At 36.0% G+C, this 18,368-nt stretch overlaps 3 protein-coding genes across 12 annotated transcripts in view; 1 reads left to right on the top strand and 2 right to left on the bottom strand.

Moving 5' to 3' along the window:
* Positions 1-11,733, top strand: part of LOC105231557 (HEAT repeat-containing protein 5B) — a 28,205-nt gene extending 16,472 nt beyond the window's left edge. For 3 of the 7 annotated variants that reach the window (XM_011212914.4, XM_049461171.1, XM_011212910.4), the window contains 10 exons: positions 770-1,183; positions 1,465-1,612; positions 1,711-3,185; positions 3,280-3,553; positions 4,579-4,611; positions 5,226-6,101; positions 6,174-7,142; positions 7,212-9,177; positions 9,607-9,621; positions 10,722-11,733. In XM_011212914.4, the coding sequence (XP_011211216.2) occupies positions 846-1,183; positions 1,465-1,612; positions 1,711-3,185; positions 3,280-3,553; positions 4,579-4,611; positions 5,226-6,101; positions 6,174-7,142; positions 7,212-9,177; positions 9,607-9,621; positions 10,722-11,050 (6,423 nt within the window). In that variant the 5' untranslated portion in view covers positions 770-845 and the 3' untranslated portion in view covers positions 11,051-11,733. Of the gene's footprint in view, positions 1-611; positions 637-769; positions 1,184-1,464; positions 1,613-1,710; positions 3,186-3,279; positions 3,554-4,578; positions 4,612-5,225; positions 6,102-6,173; positions 7,143-7,211; positions 9,178-9,606; positions 9,622-10,721 lie in introns of those variants that run through there. The other 4 variants (XM_029552599.2, XM_011212912.4, XM_011212911.3 and 1 more) reach the window with 4 other exon arrangements.
* Positions 11,734-11,884: 151 nt separating this feature from the next.
* Positions 11,885-15,196, bottom strand: LOC105231556 (uncharacterized). Of its 3 annotated transcripts, XM_029552601.2 has the most exons (6): positions 15,036-15,095; positions 14,897-14,965; positions 14,487-14,828; positions 13,711-14,269; positions 12,302-13,651; positions 11,885-12,243 (listed from the first exon to the last, which is right to left on the bottom strand). In XM_029552601.2, the coding sequence occupies exons 1-6, from the start codon at positions 15,072-15,074 to the stop codon at positions 11,939-11,941; spliced, it is 2,664 nt and encodes an 887-aa protein (XP_029408461.2). In that variant the 5' UTR covers positions 15,075-15,095; the 3' UTR covers positions 11,885-11,938. The 3 variants fall into 3 exon arrangements, with proteins under 3 accessions (XP_029408461.2, XP_011211209.2, XP_011211208.2); XM_011212907.4 differs by having other exon boundaries at positions 11,885-12,240; positions 14,487-14,965; positions 15,036-15,196; XM_011212906.4 differs by having other exon boundaries at positions 14,487-14,965; positions 15,036-15,194.
* A 1,044-nt stretch (positions 15,197-16,240) lies between these two features.
* Positions 16,241-18,359, bottom strand: LOC105231560 (KH domain-containing, RNA-binding, signal transduction-associated protein 3). Of its 2 annotated transcripts, none has more exons than XM_029552602.2 (7): positions 18,205-18,359; positions 17,964-18,144; positions 17,782-17,903; positions 17,371-17,714; positions 17,213-17,302; positions 16,969-17,051; positions 16,241-16,770 (listed from the first exon to the last, which is right to left on the bottom strand). In XM_029552602.2, exons 2-7 carry the CDS (start codon positions 18,121-18,123, stop codon positions 16,640-16,642), a joined length of 930 nt encoding a protein of 309 aa, XP_029408462.1. In that variant the 5' UTR covers positions 18,124-18,144; positions 18,205-18,359; the 3' UTR covers positions 16,241-16,639. The 2 variants fall into 2 exon arrangements, with proteins under 2 accessions (XP_029408462.1, XP_011211218.1); XM_011212916.4 differs by having other exon boundaries at positions 16,241-16,755.
* Positions 18,360-18,368: the final 9 nt, after the last annotated feature.

Below are 18,368 nucleotides of genomic sequence, written 5' to 3'. Positions count from 1 at the left end.
TTTAAGAGACATCGCGCGATTTGTTTAAAAAATAATTTTTCATCAGCTTTAGGTTCAAACTTTATAAAAGTTTCATAAGTTCTGTGAATAAATGGATATACATACTATGTATTTTTTTCGAAATTTCTGGTTTCAGCTCTTCTAAAGATCTTAAGTTACAATCGGTTTATTCTCAGCCTAGTTCACCCTCTTTCAAGTAAACCGATAAAATAATTTAAAAAATGAGGTGGACCTTCATATACATACATACCATTGTGCTTATTTATGCCCCGAGTATTAATATATACTTTATTTGTATGTATGGTATACGAAATTTGTTTCGCTCTGGTCTCATTTCATTCTCACTTTCAATGATTCATATAAGTTTTCATTCGAAATATGGTCAGACTGACTAAATGGAAGTCATATGGAATATGTACACAAGTGTGTACACATGAGCACATTTAATTGGCATCGCAATTTAAATTAAACAATACTGTATTGTATGACTTACGTCTTGTTTTTGGAATGAACAATGCTTGTCGAGACATTGATAACCCAGCCTTGGCAATGTGAAAACCACAACATTATCCCTCTTTTAGCACTGATCAACAGACACAGATGATGACAATATACATATGTAGAGTACAAAGAAGGGTATGCACACAAACCAGCCATACTACAGATAGTTGATTATTCTACAATGCTATAGTTTTTTTTCTCATATTCTAATTAATTAACGCTATTTATTGTAAATAATTTATGTTTCTCTTATTTCATTTATTTGCAGGTCTTTTATTCGCAACGACGATACGTACAACAACGAGGCTGATAGTGAGAACAGTACCGAAGCATACATTGATGAAATGGAACTCTCACATAGTCTCACACTCAATGAAGAAGCGTTAAAACAATTGCCAGAACAGAAACGGCCTGTCTTCATTTTCGAATGGCTGCGGTACTTGGAAAAAGTGCTGCCGGTTGCACAGAAATCGGACATAAAATCATGTCAAAAGAAGTTGGTTCAACAATTGACAGAACACATTCAGGGCTCACCAGGTCCCCCGACCCGCAAATTGATAGCCAGCTGCTTGGCGACACTCTTCTCTGTGGGCGATACTTTCATGCTGTTCGATACGGTGAATGCTTGCAATGACATATTAAAGAACAAGGACGATTCACCGAGCTATCTACCCACTAAACTGTGAGTTCTTAGAAAATAAGATTATTTGAATGAAGTTGGGTTGATTGGAATGTTTTGATTGTAAGTCCCAGTTTTTATGAAAATTTTAGCATTGAAAATCGAGTATAATTAAAAAAGAAAAAAATTAAAAATAAAAGTTGGAGTTGATTGGAAAGTTTTAAGTATAGATCCGAGTTTTTATGGGAATTAGTAGTTAAAAATGCCTGTCTTGATATTTTATGGTCATTAAAGAGTTCAAATTAAAAAAATGTTTTGAAAAATCTATCCTACACTTTACTTAGTGCCGCTATTTGTGTATTGGGTTCCATGTATGAGAAACTTGGTCGTATGATGGGTCGCTCTTACGAGGAGACGGTTCAAATACTAATACGCACTCTACGCAATGCTGAATCGCAGGCGCGTGCAGAAATTATGATTACATTGGAAAAGGTAGGCAACACTTTGTACCACGCATATTCAATAATGACATTATCACTCCTAATTTGCTAATAATGTATTATCGCTTCGTACCAAATGAAATTATATAGGTTTGCGCTGGTATGGGAACGGCCATTTCGAACGTCCACAAAGATATTTATAAAGCAACTAAGCATTGCTTAACAGATCGCGTGATGGCTGTTCGTGTCGCGGCTGCTAAATGTGTACTAGAGATGATCAATCACGCACCATTCCTCTACCAGACCGAACTCGAAAGTTTGGCTACGCTATGTTTTCGCGCTTTTGATGGCAGCAATTATGAGGTACGTTGCGCGGTCGCTAAATTGTTGGGCACGTTGCTGGCTTTTACGCAACAACCACCAGAAGGTGCAAACAAAAAACCAGGCCAACCGATATCAACAAAGAATCAGGCACGGAATGTCTCACTCGATGAAGCATTGGGTATATTAATGTCGGGTTTTCTGCGTGGAGGTGTTTCCTTCCTAAAGGGCACAGGAGAAATAATTAAAGGAAGTTCGAGCGTAAATCGAGAAGTGCGTGTTGGCGTCACACATTCCTACGTTGTTTTTGTGCAATTCATGGGCAGTGTCTGGTTGGAACGAAACCTAAGCACATTTCTAATGCATGCACTGGATTTGGTGGCAAATCCCAAAGCCGCTTCCTCACACGTCGATGCTGTGTATTCGCGTAAATGTATTAACTTCATACTTCGTTCGATTATCGGTAAAATGCTAGGCGAAAAAGCGCAGACATCTGCCTGCAAGGAACTTATTCATATTATAGCCAAACAAATGAACTCGATCGATTTCAATCCGGAAAATGCAAAGGATTCCAATCAAGAGACCCTTTTTAGCCAACATTTACTGGTGTGTGCGCTACAAGAGTTGGGATCGCTTGTACTCGGCTTAGGCACTACAGCACAGAGTCTCTTGCATGATCATTCATTAAATTCTATTGATGCAACTTGCGCTGTGCTCGTTCACCCATGTGCTGCGGCTCGTCTGGCTGCAGCTTGGTGCTTACGCTGTTTTTGTGTGGCAGTGCCAAGCCAAATAACGCCGCTCATCGATCGTTTTGTCGACGCCATCGAACAGATGCGCTCCTCACCAGAGGCAATCGCCGGTTATAGTGCAGCTTTAGCCGCAACTTTAGGCAGCGTACGCTACTCACCGCTTGGCATTCCACACACCAAAGGAAAAGTGGTATTTAACACAGCTGAAGAGCTATTACGCTCAGCATCGCAAAATAGTCGCATGTCACTGAATCGTACGCAAGCGGGCTGGCTGTTGATTGGTGCTATTATGACGCTTGGTTCGCCAGTAGTGAAAGGTTTGCTTCCGCGCATGTTGTTATTGTGGCGCAACTCATTTCCACGCTCAAATAAGGAGCTCGAGTCGGAAAAAGCACGTGGAGATGCTTTTACCTGGCAGGTTACTTTGGAGGGACGCGCTGGTGCGCTCTCTGTTATGCACAGCTTCTTGCTGAACTGTCCAGATCTAGTTACAGAGGATATAACAAGGCGTTTATTAACGCCCATCGAAAGTGCTCTCGCAATGCTAGTTAAGTGAGTAAATATTAACAAGCATACAATTAATTATATAACATGATAACTAATTAAAATGATATATACTGTCTTTTGTTTAATTCTGCACTCGTAGTCTCTCGTCTGTTTTGAAAAGTTATGGCACACAATTGAAAGCATCCGCAGCTATGGTGCGTCTGCGCTTATATGAGACACTCTCTCTTCTACCACCAAATGCGTTGGAATCGTCATACACACATCTGTTGCGCATGCTTGTGGCCGAGTTTACACTCTCCGAAAATTCAGCCAATACAACGAACTCTTTACTACGGGCTCTCTGTCATGGTGATGACTCCATAATCTTGGGTACCTGGCTTCAAGAAACAGATCATCGAACTATTGAGGATCAGGTGATTAATTTAATATTGTTTGCAAATATCTATCGTATAAAATGGTTGCGCTCGAAAGTTATTTCCGTTATTATTTTCCCAGTAATTGTTGTGGTTATAAATTTTTATTCGCAAATGAAGATTTATACAAAAATTATAAAAATTTACATGGAAATCATAGAGTTAGTTTTAATTGTACACTGAACAGGATATATTAAGTTTGCCATGAAGTAGTCCACAGATTTTCTACAATCTCTGAAGAAATCATTTAGATCAGGATAATATAGCATATATCATATACATGCATAGTTGCCATTGCCGATCAAAATCAAGTTCTTGTAATGAAAACTGAAGCAATGAAGGGTTTTATAGCTTCGGTGCAGCCGAAGTTAACGTTTTTTCTTGTTTTGATTAATTCCACTTCTATAATGCTTAGTGTTTTCTGCGTGCAAGGGAAAAGTAAACAAAATTACAAGAGAATTTTAGGCCGAAAAGGAAACAAATGCAGCATTTAATTAAATATATTTTGTAAAAAGTTAAAAATTTGAAACACTTATGCATACGTATTTGGACATTAACAGGAATGGTTGCCAAAATTAAGTAGTATACAAAAACCAAGAAGGAAAAGTTTCCTACGCACAGTTTAAGATGTAATAAAAAATAACCTGTACTTACTTGTATGTATATAAATAAACGTATATACTATGTGTATTTGTTTGTAATATCGTAAATTCATCTCTTACCTACTCATACACATGCATATGCACATACATATACGAGTATACAGCACAATTTACTAAAACAAAATCAAGAACAACGCTTCAAATAAGCAAAATACCTTGAAATTACGTGTTAAATAACCACAAATTTCTAACAACCGATAACTACTTCCACCTCCTTTACATTGCTATCACCAACGCATAAACAACCGACCAACCAATTTAACAATCCCATCGTCGTCACCAATGCCAATATCAATTCTAATGCAACTGCTACCAACAACTGCCTCTGTACGCCATCATTTATGTGTTAATCTTACAAAATAGATGGAACCTAATCGTAAATCCGACGGCGAGCATGTAAGTGTCGTTATTTTTGTTGTTGTTAAACGTTCAAGTTGCTACAGCCGCTATAAAAGTTAAGTTTCTTTGCGTAGTATGAATTTGAATATTCTTTCTTACTGTTTGGAACCTTCTTAATTTTGTCTTATTTTTAACATATACATATGTATATTCAGATATTCGTTAAGTTTAGTAATACTTTTATGTTGTTTTGTGATACATATTTTTATTTTTGGGACAAAATCCCTTTAAGTTTGTTCATATGAACAATTATAATATATACATATGTACATGTGTACATATATTATTATTTACAAAGCCCGCTTTATTTGTCAGCAATAGCTTTCTACTCAAGCGCTTTTCACTGGAGTGCCTTGTTTGGCCATTTGCCAGAGAGATTTTTTCTTGCTTTGAAAATTTTCTATTTTATCAATTGGCGTCTGAAACCTACAAAAAAAATTTCTTGACCCTTACGTTTGATCATTATTGTTGAATTATAACCATATTTAAATATAATCAACCCATTTACAAGTATTTTGTAGATTTCTTTTGAAAACAATTTTTTTGTAAAAATCTCGTATATGTTATACTCGTATCGTTATAACAAGTTATAATACATTTTGCCCCTATAGCTACAACCTAACAGCGCTGCCGGTTCAGGTGCTTTAGAACATGATCCCTGCTGTTTATATCGTCCACCAATTAGTGGTTTGGTGGGCACAGCTGCGATTGCCGCTGTTGCTAATATACAAGGAAACAAAGGCGATCAGTGTCCTGGACCTCTGCCATTGGGCGTTGCTGTTATCGATATGTCCGTAACGTTGTTCGGTTTAATTTTCCCAAAGGTGGCTAATAAGCATCGTTTACAAATGCTTGAGCATTTCGCCGAATGTATCCGTCAAGCGAAGAGTAGTCGTCAAGAAGCGGTACAGATGAATATTTTCACTGCATTGTTAAGCGGTTTGAAGGGCCTCACAGACAGCAAAAGCGGTATCGGTCAGGAAGATGTGAAAAAGAGTTCTACTAACCTGGTAATTGCTGCGTTGGTTAGCTCGAATTCGACATTGCGTTGTGCGGCTAGCGAGGCTATCGGTCGTATGGCACAAGTAGTAGGTGACTCCCGCTTTACCGCCGAATTGGCACAAAACTCTTTTGATAAATTGAAATCGGCACGTGATGTTGTCACCCGAACCGGTCACTCGCTTGCTTTGGGTTGCTTACATCGTTACGTTGGCGGCATGGGTTCGTCACATCATCTGAACACAAGTGTTTCCATATTGCTAGCATTAGCACAGGATACTTCATCGCCGGTGGTGCAAGTTTGGTCGCTTTATGCACTGGCGCTTATAGCCGACTCAGGTGGACCAATGTTCCGTGGTTATGTAGAGGCGACACTATCTTTGTGCTTGAAATTATTACTCACCGTGCCACAGTCAAATATGGATGTACATCAATGTGTTGGACGTGTTTTGAATGCTCTCATAACAACGGTTGGTCCGGAGCTGCAGGTGTGTGCCGAAATAAATCAGGAATATTTCTTTAGCTCACTGTTTGTATTATTATTATTTTTTCCTTAATAGAGCAATAACAGCACTATAGGAGCAATGCGTTCTTCCTTCCTTTGCGCCGCTGCCATTATGCAGGCACACACGGACCCATTGGTACAAGCTGAAGCAACCGGTTGCTTACAACAGTTACACCTCTTCGGTCCAAAATATGTTAATTTGAGTTCTTTAGTACCGACACTGGTGAAAACGCTGTCGAGCAACTATTTAATGTTGCGCAAAGCTGCTGTGTCTTGTTTACGACAACTTTCGCAACGCGAGGCCAAGGAAGTGTGCGAACTTGCGCTACACATGACACCAGAGCAATGCCCAGAGATTACCATCACTGAATATGGCCTTCCTGGTGTACTTTTTGCAATGCTGGACACCGAAACTGATGCTGAGATGTTGAAAAATATACATGACACTTTAACGTCCATGCTACAAATGTTGGCTTCCGATAATTTAAGTTCATGGTTGAGTTTGTGTAAGAACGTATTAACTGTAGCCGTTGAAGGAACTTCGTTGCAGGACGAAACGAGCGGTGTGAAGAGTGAGGCAATCAATAACAAATCTAGCGGCAGTAGTGATAATGCTAATAAAAGTGAAAGGGATGACGATGACGAGGAAGAAGATTATGATGATGTGACTGAGTATCACGCCGAGGAAAATACCTCTACTCATCCTGCCGTACAACCGCGTTGGCCAACACGCGTTTTCGCAGCACAATGCGTACGCAAAATTATAGCCACCTGTGAGGCAGCCAATCCCATACACCTCGACCTAATACAAGCCAAGGAGATGCAAATGATAAAATCACGTGGCGACTATTTGATACTGCATTTGTCTGAGTTGATACGTATGTCATTCATGGCGGCTACTTCAGACTCTGATCAATTGCGTTTGGAAGGTTTACGAACTTTACAGGAGATAATAGATCGTTTTGCGAATGTACCAGAGCCAGAGTTTCCTGGCCATTTACTACTAGAACAATTCCAGGCACAAGTCAGTACTAATTTAAAATCCAATAATTACTACCACATATTTTTAAAACATTAATTTACGTATTTTCAGGTTGGTGCTGCTCTCCGTCCTGCATTTTCACCAGACACCCCTTCACATGTCACAGCAGCCGCTTGTGAGGTTTGTTCTGCTTGGATTGGTTCCGGTGTTGCACGTGACCTTAACGACCTGCGACGAGTACATCACTTACTCGTTTCATCTCTAGATAAATTACACACGAAAACAAACAGTACTCAGCTATACAATGAATCAATGGCAACGCTAGAGAAATTAAGTATTTTAAAGGCTTGGGCTGAAGTATACATCGTTGCTATGATCGGTAATGGTTCTGCGCCAGCTTCTTTGCTACAAAAAAAACTCACCTCATCGAATACGATAACACCGCTTACAAGTGGTATAGATCTAGATGGTAGTGAGGCGGCAGGTGGTGATTTCGGTGATTTCGAAAGTCGTGGCGAAAGCCTGCTAAATTTGGTTAAACCTGAATTGGGCAACTTATCCACACATTGGCTAGCGGCAATGAAAGATCATGCCCTCTTATTGCTACCTGCAGAATTCCAAAGTCAATTGCCTCACGATGGGGGCGCTTTCTACACTACTGATACGATCAACTCGTCCAAGCCACATTATTTGTCCTCCTGGCCGCCCATATTATATGCCGCTTCATTGTGGCTGAAGGATGAAGGTTTTGCTGCATATGTAAATACAAATGCAACTGGTGTTGATGGCGCCGCTTATGAGACCAATAACAACATTTCACACGGTTCACTCTCGGCCGATCGTTTTCATATGATTTTCGGTATTTGCATGGAAGCTTTATGCAGCACCCGTACCTCGGAAAAGCCGAAGAATGTCATCAGTTGTTTGCAATCACTTTACACGATTTTCGACTCTGACTGGGCACGCAAACAGTTGATTAAGAACAAAACATTGACGATTGAACTGTGTAATGTTTTGCATCGGCAAATATTAACGCGCGATGAACTGCTGGTCCAGCTACTTTGCATAGAAATACTAAAACAAACGATACATGCGGCCAGGGATGATCTTCAGTTGAAACGTGATCATAGCCTTACTCAAAATAAAAACAATGAAATCACGGATAATGCGCAACTGCAGACAGAAATAGAAAATTTTGGCGAAGGTGGAGAATCTGGAGAAATCACGCCGGGTACTTCGCACGTCTATGCTGTGCTGGAAGTTTGTTTATGTGTGTTTGTCCGTCAAATACCCTCAATGAATCCCAGTGTCGCCAGCAAACTTAGTACAATTCAATTCAAACAAGAGTTAGCCGCCAAAAGTAATACATCACAATCATTCTTCTCAGTATTGGCAGAAGATAATGGTATGCTTGTGGCTAGTGGCCTGCAATGTGTCGAGGATCTAACCGCGCTGTGCTCACCCAAAGGTGCACTCACTATTTTGCCAACTATTGTCTTTATGACTACATCGATAATGCGAGAAATTGCCAATAAATCAGCCATCGATACAACGATACTAGCGAATACGGGATCTGTACAAGCGGCGTTGCACACTCTCAAATCGGTATGCACCGACCGTTGGGCAAATCATGAATTGATTTCAGCCGAATGGATGGCAATACTACAAAGTGCATTAGCTACCGTTATAGATATGACGAAAACTGCTGGTGATGAGGAAGAACGTAAGGTGGATGAGGTCACCATGTTATTGGCCATTGCGGTCTTTATATTGCACACACCCGCTTCAGTGGTGTCAACTCCTTCACTGCAATATCCATGTATTAATCACTTCCGACAATGCATGCAGTCTGAGCATTTATCTGTCAAGTTAAAATGCTTACAAACAACACGTTCAATTTTTGCAAAAGCTGATCTTAAAATATCTACACCCTACATCCATGCACTGGCGCCACGCATAATTGAGGGCTTATACGCTGAAGCGGCGAAGACGCCTCGCACCGACATGGACCTGCAAATAACGCTCGAAAGTATATTGACCGTAGAAACGTTGATTGAATTGGCGGAACCGCAGAATCGTAAGTGACTTGGCATGCATTTTATGACACCTTTTCTTTGATTTGTACTTGTAATTGTTTTAGTTTGTTTCAATTACTGAAAATTCGAATGAGATTTCTCATGATTGAGCAAATAGTTTGTTATTTTAGTTTTTTGTTAGTTCAAAGCCACCGAGTTTGTTGTTTTTTTTTATTCTTTTTGCCCCTTCCACTTTAAAAAAAAAATTAAATAATTTTCCATAACATTCGTAATTAGTCACTATCACCCTCAATATGTCTTATGAAAATATCATTGTATTAAATAAAAAATGTCTTTCTTTTTCTATTTATCCCTTTTAAAACGCAAAACAAAATTTCTCAACCATTTCCCATTGAAATTGAAAAAAAAAATAAATAAATATAAACAAACATCCCGTTATTCCGTTGTAACTTTTGTTTAAAAATCTATAGGAAACTTGATGCAAGGTAATTACCATACATTAATCAAAAGCTCAATAAAACAATGCACACACACAGCTCAAACCGCTTTGTATGTTTACTTATAAGGCTTAAAGTCCGCATAATCGTACAAATACAATAAAAACATGTCTACTTGTTTTCACCATTTCACACACTATCGACATTTAGTTGACAACCACTTCATCAAAACTAAATTGGTTACGCGCTTAAAACACCCATGTACTCTTCTATCTCTATCTCGATTTCCTTCAGCACTGACACTCAATTCAGTATTTCTTTAATATTTATTGTTATTAGTTTTTTCTGTTTTCCGCATAAACCTATTTCAAAGATTGCATGAAAATAGATTATAAAAACCAAAGTGTATTCAACAAAGTGGAATAAGTATATGACATTTAATTTTCTTTACGCTTATATGATATGCATATTGTCACTGATTTAACAATTACATTTATTCAAAAATTTAAAAGTAAGCAAAACGAAAAACATTATTTTTTTTAAGAAATAAAAGAAAATGCCGAATACTTGCTGCTTAGCAAAACCACTCCTGAAAGCAAACAACAAATGTTTTTAATCTATTAGAAACTCGCACATATTGAAAACAATATATTTCAAACCTTGAGTAATACTTATGCCCTCTATTCCTTGATTCATTTCCTGTTCATTTTATGTTTCCCAAATCAATAAGAATTGTAATATTTACATATGTATACACATGCGTAATTATTTATAAAAAGAGTGGTTTTCTAAAATGTGTATATGCCTATGTCTATTAGTTTGCCAATAAAATTGTTTTTTTAATAATTTATATAGTTCTTGTTCAAGTTGAAGACGCTCCTGCATGATCTTTAAACTTATTTAACATTGATCAACAAGACAAATTTATTAATTTCGTTTTCAATTTTATTTATTTTATTTTTAATTAAAATAAAACCAAATATTGGTAAATAATCTCTCTTGATCACATCACCTTTCCTCTATGCATGTGTGCACATCATTATATTTTACACAACTCAATTATGGTACATAAAATGCTACAATACAATCAGAATGTGATTTATTTTAATTGCTTTTAATTCATACTTGTATATTAATGCATTTTACAGGCATACAAATGTTAACACTATTGGTTCCTGTACTCATAAACTACTTGGCAGAGCCGGCAAAACTGCGAACATTGCCGAAATATCAGCGACACTTGCACGAGCAAGCGTTGCAGTGGCTGATGAAGATCGGTCCCAAATACCCGCAGGAGTTCAAAACTTTAATGGGTCAAACATTGGAACTGCGCCAGAAACTTGAAGCTGCCATTCGCAGTCAACAGCAGTCTATTAACATTGCCAACAAAGCAAACGAATTGCAGATGCGCGGCGGTCTTGCCAAGCCGCAGAAGCCAACCATTAAATTGAAAACGGATTTCAGTAATTTCCAGTAAACAAGTAAAACAATATAAATACTCTTGGGAAAGTTGTTCTGCTATTACAGTTACAGCGTTGAAATTATTTAACCTTTACATCTTTACTGTATGTGCATATTTTTTCATACATACATGCATATATTGGAAAACATAAATTATTTAATCAAATCCATGGATATGAGATCGGCTAAAGAATGTCGAAATATGATTTGCATAGGCATTTGTATTAGCACAATAAATTAGCACATAATAAATTTCAAAGATGTGTTTGTTCGGTGGAACTCGAGCGAAACTATTGTATTAATTTGTCTTAATAATTTATGAAATATTAGTCAGTTAAATACCACTAACACCTGAACGTAATTTCTACTAAACAACTCGTCACAAGTTTTTTGTACGAATATATATTTACTTAGACATACGTACATATACTGCAGTATGCAATATCAAATAGGTACTATCCTACTTTATTAATTTATGTTTGTTTGTCTTCTTCGTGAAGCGTCATAATAATATTACTTTTAAACAAGAGAAGTGTAAAAGTATTGTAAAAAAGTGAAAAAATGGAAAGGAAAGAACTTAATTGATATTAAGCAAACCACATCGTTAAGAGTTATAAATTCAAAATGAATTGTATGTGAATATTTAACAATTATTAACATATAACAAAGTTAAATAAAGTATAAACTATATATAACTAATTGTGCGATTACTTTTAATGTAAGGGTTTTAGTATTTTACAAATTGTTTAGAAAGTTTGGAGTGTGAGAATCCCCTTGTAAGCCACACAAATAGCTTAGTCCTTAATTAAGAACAAAAATAATTTCGATACTATCAAAAATAATACACACATTCATCTTCACAATTTTTATATTTGTTGTATGCAAAACACAATCTCTTGAATCTTTAGTAGAATTCGTAAAGCTCAGTTTTTATATTAGGCTCAATGAAATCTGATTTATCATGTTTTGCCTCAATTAGAATTCGTTTCTCCGCCGGCTCTGAAGACGGACTTTCTAGAAATATGCCATTCCGTGTCATAATGCCCGAGTTTAAACTTTGATTAGATGCCGCTGCAGCGCCAGTTTGATGCTCTTGCTTAATATCATAAAGAGCTGGTTGTGTAGAGGTTGGTTTGGAAACAAGTGCAGCAGCACTCTGTGAAAATTCAACGTCTAACAGCAAACTTTTCTCGGCCACCGGCATTACTGCTGCAATTTAATTGGACATTAATAATCAATCAATAATCAATTTTGGATCTGTTTTTACCTGGTGTGGTTTCAGATGGTGTTTTTTGCAACTTTCTTTTTCGACCAACCGGTTTCGACATTCGTCTTGGTTTTTTCTCACTTTTCGAAACCTCATCCAGTGAAGTACGTTTGTACAATGCCTCCGAGAAGGGTTCCGGATTACCCAAAAATTCAGATGAACACTCGTTTTTCACGCGAGTTAAATCGAAAGCCAGTTGACTTGCTGGAGTTCCAATTGCACTTGTGGCGGTATCTTCTTTGAAATCTGCAGGTGTTATTTCTGTTAATGTTACAGGCGGTGTGCTGATATTCATTAGTTCTGTAAATCGAGTTGGTTGTAAACGACTTAATAGGGCTGTTTGATAAAGTAATGCACGCATGCGTTTACGAAATTTCTGTATCGCTATATTTTTCTCATTTTCCCTTGGTTTGCGGTTATCGATGTTATCTACAGATTTACATCCCTCTAATTGTACCTGAGCCGATTGCACGCATAGCGCTCGGAAGGCCATTGCTGTCGACCAACTTGGTGCAAATGTATAGTTGAAGGGCTTACATACAGATTCATTTGCAATTTGGTTTTTCGGATATAGATAAAATTCGCAACAGCGTTCAATATGCGGTAATAGCAAACTGTCCGCAATATATGGCTGCGCAGAGTTCGGCTTAAAATCGAGTGATGTTGCCACAAAACGTAATAATTCATTTGGTGGTTTAGTACATACATCAGCACCTAAACTAAAATTATAAGAATATTTAAAGAAATGATAGAGTATTTGTTCAACAGCACGTAAACGTTCCACATATGATATTTTCCGAACTTTTTTCCCAATTTTTCTCAACGATTGCACTTCGCATTTTGGAGGAGTTTTGAGCACTTCTTCAAACTTATCAACCTTTTCTTTAAGTTTCTTAAACTTCTGATTCATTGGTACAAGCACAGTGTCGGGGTTTTCTCGCAATTCTGCGACTTTTTCGACCCAATTTTGGGTTGTAATAACACTATTCTTCATTGTACATGTCTTTTTTCTGGGTATGTCTTCAAGTGTAGCCTCTGGATTTTTGGCAAAAAACTTCTTTATAGTAAGGAAACGTGTACGGCAGCTAATACGATTGTGGTTACCGAGAGCTCCAGCACAACGAAGCCAAGCCGATGTACCGTGCTCGGCTATAAACTCCATAAGTTTCTTATCATCCTCTACAGACCAGGGTGTTAGCTTATGACGAGTTTGTAATGTATTTCTGTAACGCATACGAAGCTGTGTTATAGAGCGATTTGGAAAAAGTGTACGTGGAAATAATGCAAATTTTTCTCCATATTCTTCAACCGCTGCCAACAATATGAGGTCTTCTTCAGGCGAAAATGGTTCTGAAAGCATCCAAAGGTTATTGTAAAATTATAACAGCATAATATATTACTAATTTTACCATGACTAATCTTTGGATCCAAATAATATATGTAACGTTGATGTAATGATTTTTTCGGTTTGTGGGGAAAATAAGTCGCCACTACATTCCAATCGATTACTCCGTTTATGGACTTTTTCTCTATTAATTTTAGTAACTTAATATCATCACGTTTATCCCAACGACCCCAACGTTGTGTGTCCATAAAACAAACAGTCGTTTGATATTGTATAAAGCATTGATAATCAGAACGTTTCGAAACTGATTTGGCGATCTTTTCCCAATTTTGATAATTATGAATTTGCGCTACATGTAAGAGTCGTTTATTTTCTTCTTCAGACCAATCGCTACGCTTAAGCGATGGATGCAAGTATACTTGCCACATTGTCTTACAACTGCTAGGTGAATGTCGATAGTTTAAGTTATGCGCAGACACTTGCTCCCAATCAACCTCGAATTTTTCATCTACTTGTGTTAAAAGATTTGCCAACTTCTCTGTGTGAACTTTTATATCTAGTGTGAGTTTTTTCGATTTATTACTTTTGTCTCGAATTTGGTGATCTGCTAAGTAGTCAACTACCTGTAAATAGATAAAATCTTTTCGAAATGTATTCAACAAAATACATAGGTATATAAAAAACAATTGAAGTACAAAATAGATATGAGTTAAATCCGATAGCCGGTATTTTTATACAAAATAAAAACTCTTAGCCCTAAGTTCACGTTTGTTTGTTTAGAACTCAAAAAAGTAATTATTTTTTCCAATCGTGTAGAGGCTATTTATTTTACATTCTTACCTGTTCTTTCACTGCTTGGACCACAGCTTTTTTGTCCAATAATGACCAAACATGGCGGCTACATAACTCAAAGTCCATTGGGAACATTTCGTTTTCTACATTCTTACGATATTCGTAATCTTGATTGTTTGGACAGTTCCGACATTTGAGGTCTTTAAAAAACATATTTCCTTTAAAAAAGAAAGTGCCTCCTTTAAGGTAGGCACCACGCATTCCAAATCCTCGCTGCTTTTTGCCCAAATTCATTTTCAGTCGTTGCTCGTTTGAAAGGTATCGCTGTTGAACAACTTGTAATAAGGCTTGCAAACGTTTTCGCACTTCTTGCAGACGTTGCTGCATCTCCTGGTTCAATATTAATGCATTTTCACAATTAACTTGGCTGTGAACACCCAGTAAGTTTGCTATCTCACCCATATATCTGGCACTGAATGCCGCATAGTCGGCGTTCGATTCCTCCTCCATTTCAGAATCCGACCAATCTGTATACAAATAATATGAAATTGTCACGAAAATATGTCGGTTTTCTCAATTTTATTACTTTAAATTTACCTTCAAAGCTACCATCTTCAGAGGCAGAGTTTTCAACATTAATTGATATCATAATTATTTTATTTCAATGCTTTTAATCATAAACGTTTCTAAATAATAGGAAAACGTTTTTAGTTTTGTTTATTCACCTAAATAATAACTGATAAGTTTTGTTATCGAAAGCAATTCATAACGACAGTAATAGATTTCCTTTAGACTGCGTTTAGACAAGCGTTCATTTAGTCGACCAATTCTCTTTTTTCACTTTTATTATGATATGCATATTAGCATATTGCAAAAAAAACATAACAACCTTCAAATTTGCGAACATAATGTAAATATTTATTTAAAGGGATGCGACGAAAACACAAAACGTGCCGGCTTCTTATACGTCCAAAAAGAGTTTGGGCGTTAAAGAGTCGACATCTCAACAGTCTCACCGACTTCAATGTTGAATTAAAGCTATTTTCTTTTCTAAATTCCAGCCTTTTGTTATATACAATACATATTCCTTTAATTTGAAAATGTATTAGTGTTATTAAACTGACAATCTTGTCAGCTCATTTAAAAATTATAAATTTGCAAAATCCTTCGTATCCTTTTTATATGACGATGTAAACGCATAAAAACTTTAACTTAAAGTGCGCAAAATTATTTTTTTCTATGTATTAGGTTCGAAGTTTTTATACTCTTGCAACATGTCACTACAGAGTATAATAGTTTTGTTCACCTAACGATTGTTTGTATAACCTCAAAATAAGCGAATATATGTATATGTATATCATCTCATCGAACTTGTCTTTACTTTTTTAACTAGAACCACTTGTACCAAGTTTCATCAAGATATCTTAATATATTTTGCACAGACGAATGGATAGACAGACAGTCATTCTGATTTTAAATTTTCATCACCTTGATTGATCAATATATGTACATATAATCAATTCCCACGACAGCCGGAAAATTAGACCTAGAGGTTTGGTGCCGAATATGTGGATCCCAGTACCTATAGATCTTTTTACCGAAAATATCGGTCAATATGTGAGATATATAATTGAAATTTCCTTTCCTCATACTAGTATGTCTCTATGTTTCAAATATGTTGAATTGGGTGAATACTTTTCTCAGACCCCATGTATCTAATATATATGGTATTTACACAGCATCTTAACCTCGACTTCAGAGGTTTCTAATTCAAAGTTTACACAAATAGATAAAACACTGTCTTTATGTTCAAGTAAGTTTTATTTGAAATTTCTGTAACAAAATCAAGTGATTAATACTTACAATAACATGTAAAAGAAAACGAAATTAAACATTTAAGTTTTTTAAGGATAATTTTACGAAGTTATGTTATTTCATGGTAATAATTGATTATTTTATTTTTTTCTTTCAAAGGTTGTGTAACTATTATAATCTCCCTCATTTTACATTGTTTATATTGATATAATGTTACCTTGTTCTGTTAGATGTACGTTAGTTAACTTCAAATAGTATATATTATGTTCTTTTTTGTTTTTTGAGTTATTTTTCGAACATAAGCATATATTATATATATTACATGTTATAGTTTTGAATTTTGAGTTTTGCAACACATTTTATAAACATTATATTATTAAGACACTTTATTTGTATTTCTTAATTATTCCAAATGATGGTGGTTTATATGATTTTATAGTTGTGTCGCGAGTACGTTTTAATTCAGTTCCATATATGGCGGTAGGTGGACGTTTATAAGGTGCTGTTGATGGGATAACTTTAAATTATTTTATATTTTGTATCGTTTATAAATATTAATGCTTTTATTATTATAATATTTATTATATGTTTTGTCACAGTCATACGTAATAAAATATAGATATTAACATTATAAGATAAGGCCATGGCCATGAGATATTAAAATGTTAGTAACGAAATCATTTATGGAAAAATGTGTTTCTGAAAACGTACTTACCCTTAACATACCCATAATTATGAATGGGAGTCACTAAACGAGTATGTACTTTAGTTTCGTAAACTTCCTCATCAGATTCATTTCTGCGAATTAATTTTTTATCGTAACAAGTAGTAAATTAAAAAAAACTGAATGATTTTCAAATATGTATAATGTATAATGTAACCCTCACGGCTGTGTTTACTAATTATTATTTTTTAATTTTAATTAATTGGAGGTAACATATTTAATATATAATACTTACTGATACATTCCCTGTTGATCCCCATGACGGGCAAGATTATAAAATTTAGATGAGCTAGGACCTGTCATCATCTTTTTGTCGAGGATAGATCTGAAGTTGAAAAGAAATTTAAGCGTTATAAATATATCCACTTTTTTTTAGTTTTGAAATAATTTTACTTCGAATACTGTTTTGCCGACTTAGGATCTATTTCCATTAATTCTAAGAGTTGCTCATGTGATACATCATCATTTTTATCTGGAACAAGATACTTGCGGATCTCAGCTAAGGCGTATGCAATACGAGCGTAGCATTCCGCCGGTGCTGCTATTGTACTAATTTCCACATATAAACTTCGATTCAAATGTGCGAAACGTGGATCTCCCGATTCGCGCATTTCTTCCTCCTTAGTGCGATCTCGTATTGAGTTTCGTCCTTTTATTACAATTTTACATTGAGTTTCTTCTTGTAATCTTCTTAAGGAATTACCTTTGGGACCAAGAATTTTCCCAGTGAAATTAAACTATGAGGTTGTATGGTAAACAGAAAATATCAATAGTATTTTCCTGTATTTTAAATAAAAAATGTACCTTAGGAAATTGCTTGACAGGAACGAAAACTTTCTGTGTGACTTTTATGGGTTTTTGTTGGTATACATCTGCATAATATTCTCTACCTGGTATACGTCCTGTAGAGTAAACTCTTTCAAAGGCTGAAATATTCAAAAATAATTTTCAATACTTGTATGTCAAGACGATTGCAAAAAAGTTACCTTCGTCAATTAATAAAGCGCACAAGGGAAAATCTGCACCAAGTCGTTCACGTTCCTCATCCAAGTCAGCTAGAAATTTTTGGGCAAAATTGTTTATTCGTGGTGTTTCATTTTCTTCTTCCTTTTGTGCATTATTAGTCTCATGTACATGTTCGGCCATGTCTTGTTCTTTTCTTAAAAACTTTTTTAAAAACAATATTTTGCAATACAAAATTATATTACAGAAAAATTGTCTACGTACCTTTAGAAAGGATATTTTTGTAGTGCAAGTGTAACCAGAATGAGGCGATTTGGGATATGCTGCCAGACTTCTCAATACTTTAACAGTGTTTCAGTTAAAAAAACCCTACTGGAAATTAGGATTATGTCAATACAAAAGCATTTTATCACTAGTGCCCAATTGAA

This window comes from Bactrocera dorsalis, unplaced genomic scaffold (genome assembly GCF_023373825.1).
Source record: "Bactrocera dorsalis isolate Fly_Bdor unplaced genomic scaffold, ASM2337382v1 BdCtg011, whole genome shotgun sequence".
Taxonomy (NCBI): Eukaryota; Metazoa; Arthropoda; class Insecta; order Diptera; family Tephritidae; genus Bactrocera; species Bactrocera dorsalis.
This window is presented reverse-complemented; position numbering and strand designations above follow the sequence as displayed.

Coding starts and splice junctions, on each gene's coding strand:
- LOC105231556 (XM_011212906.4), bottom strand. CDS start 15,087: ATGATATCAATTAATGTTGAAAACTCTGCCTCTGAAGATGGTAGCTTT. Junction 14,966..15,035: donor TGAAGATGGTAGCTTTGAAG/GTAAATTTAAAG, acceptor ATTTGTATACAG/ATTGGTCGGATTCTGAAATG. Junction 14,270..14,486: donor TCCAAGCAGTGAAAGAACAG/GTAAGAATGTAA, acceptor ATCTATTTACAG/GTAGTTGACTACTTAGCAGA.
- LOC105231560 (XM_029552602.2), bottom strand. CDS start 18,123: ATGGCCGAACATGTACATGAGACTAATAATGCACAAAAGGAAGAAGAA. Junction 17,715..17,781: donor CTGTCAAGCAATTTCCTAAG/GTACATTTTTTA, acceptor ACAACCTCATAG/TTTAATTTCACTGGGAAAAT. Junction 17,303..17,370: donor TCGGCAAAACAGTATTCGAA/GTAAAATTATTT, acceptor TTTCAACTTCAG/ATCTATCCTCGACAAAAAGA.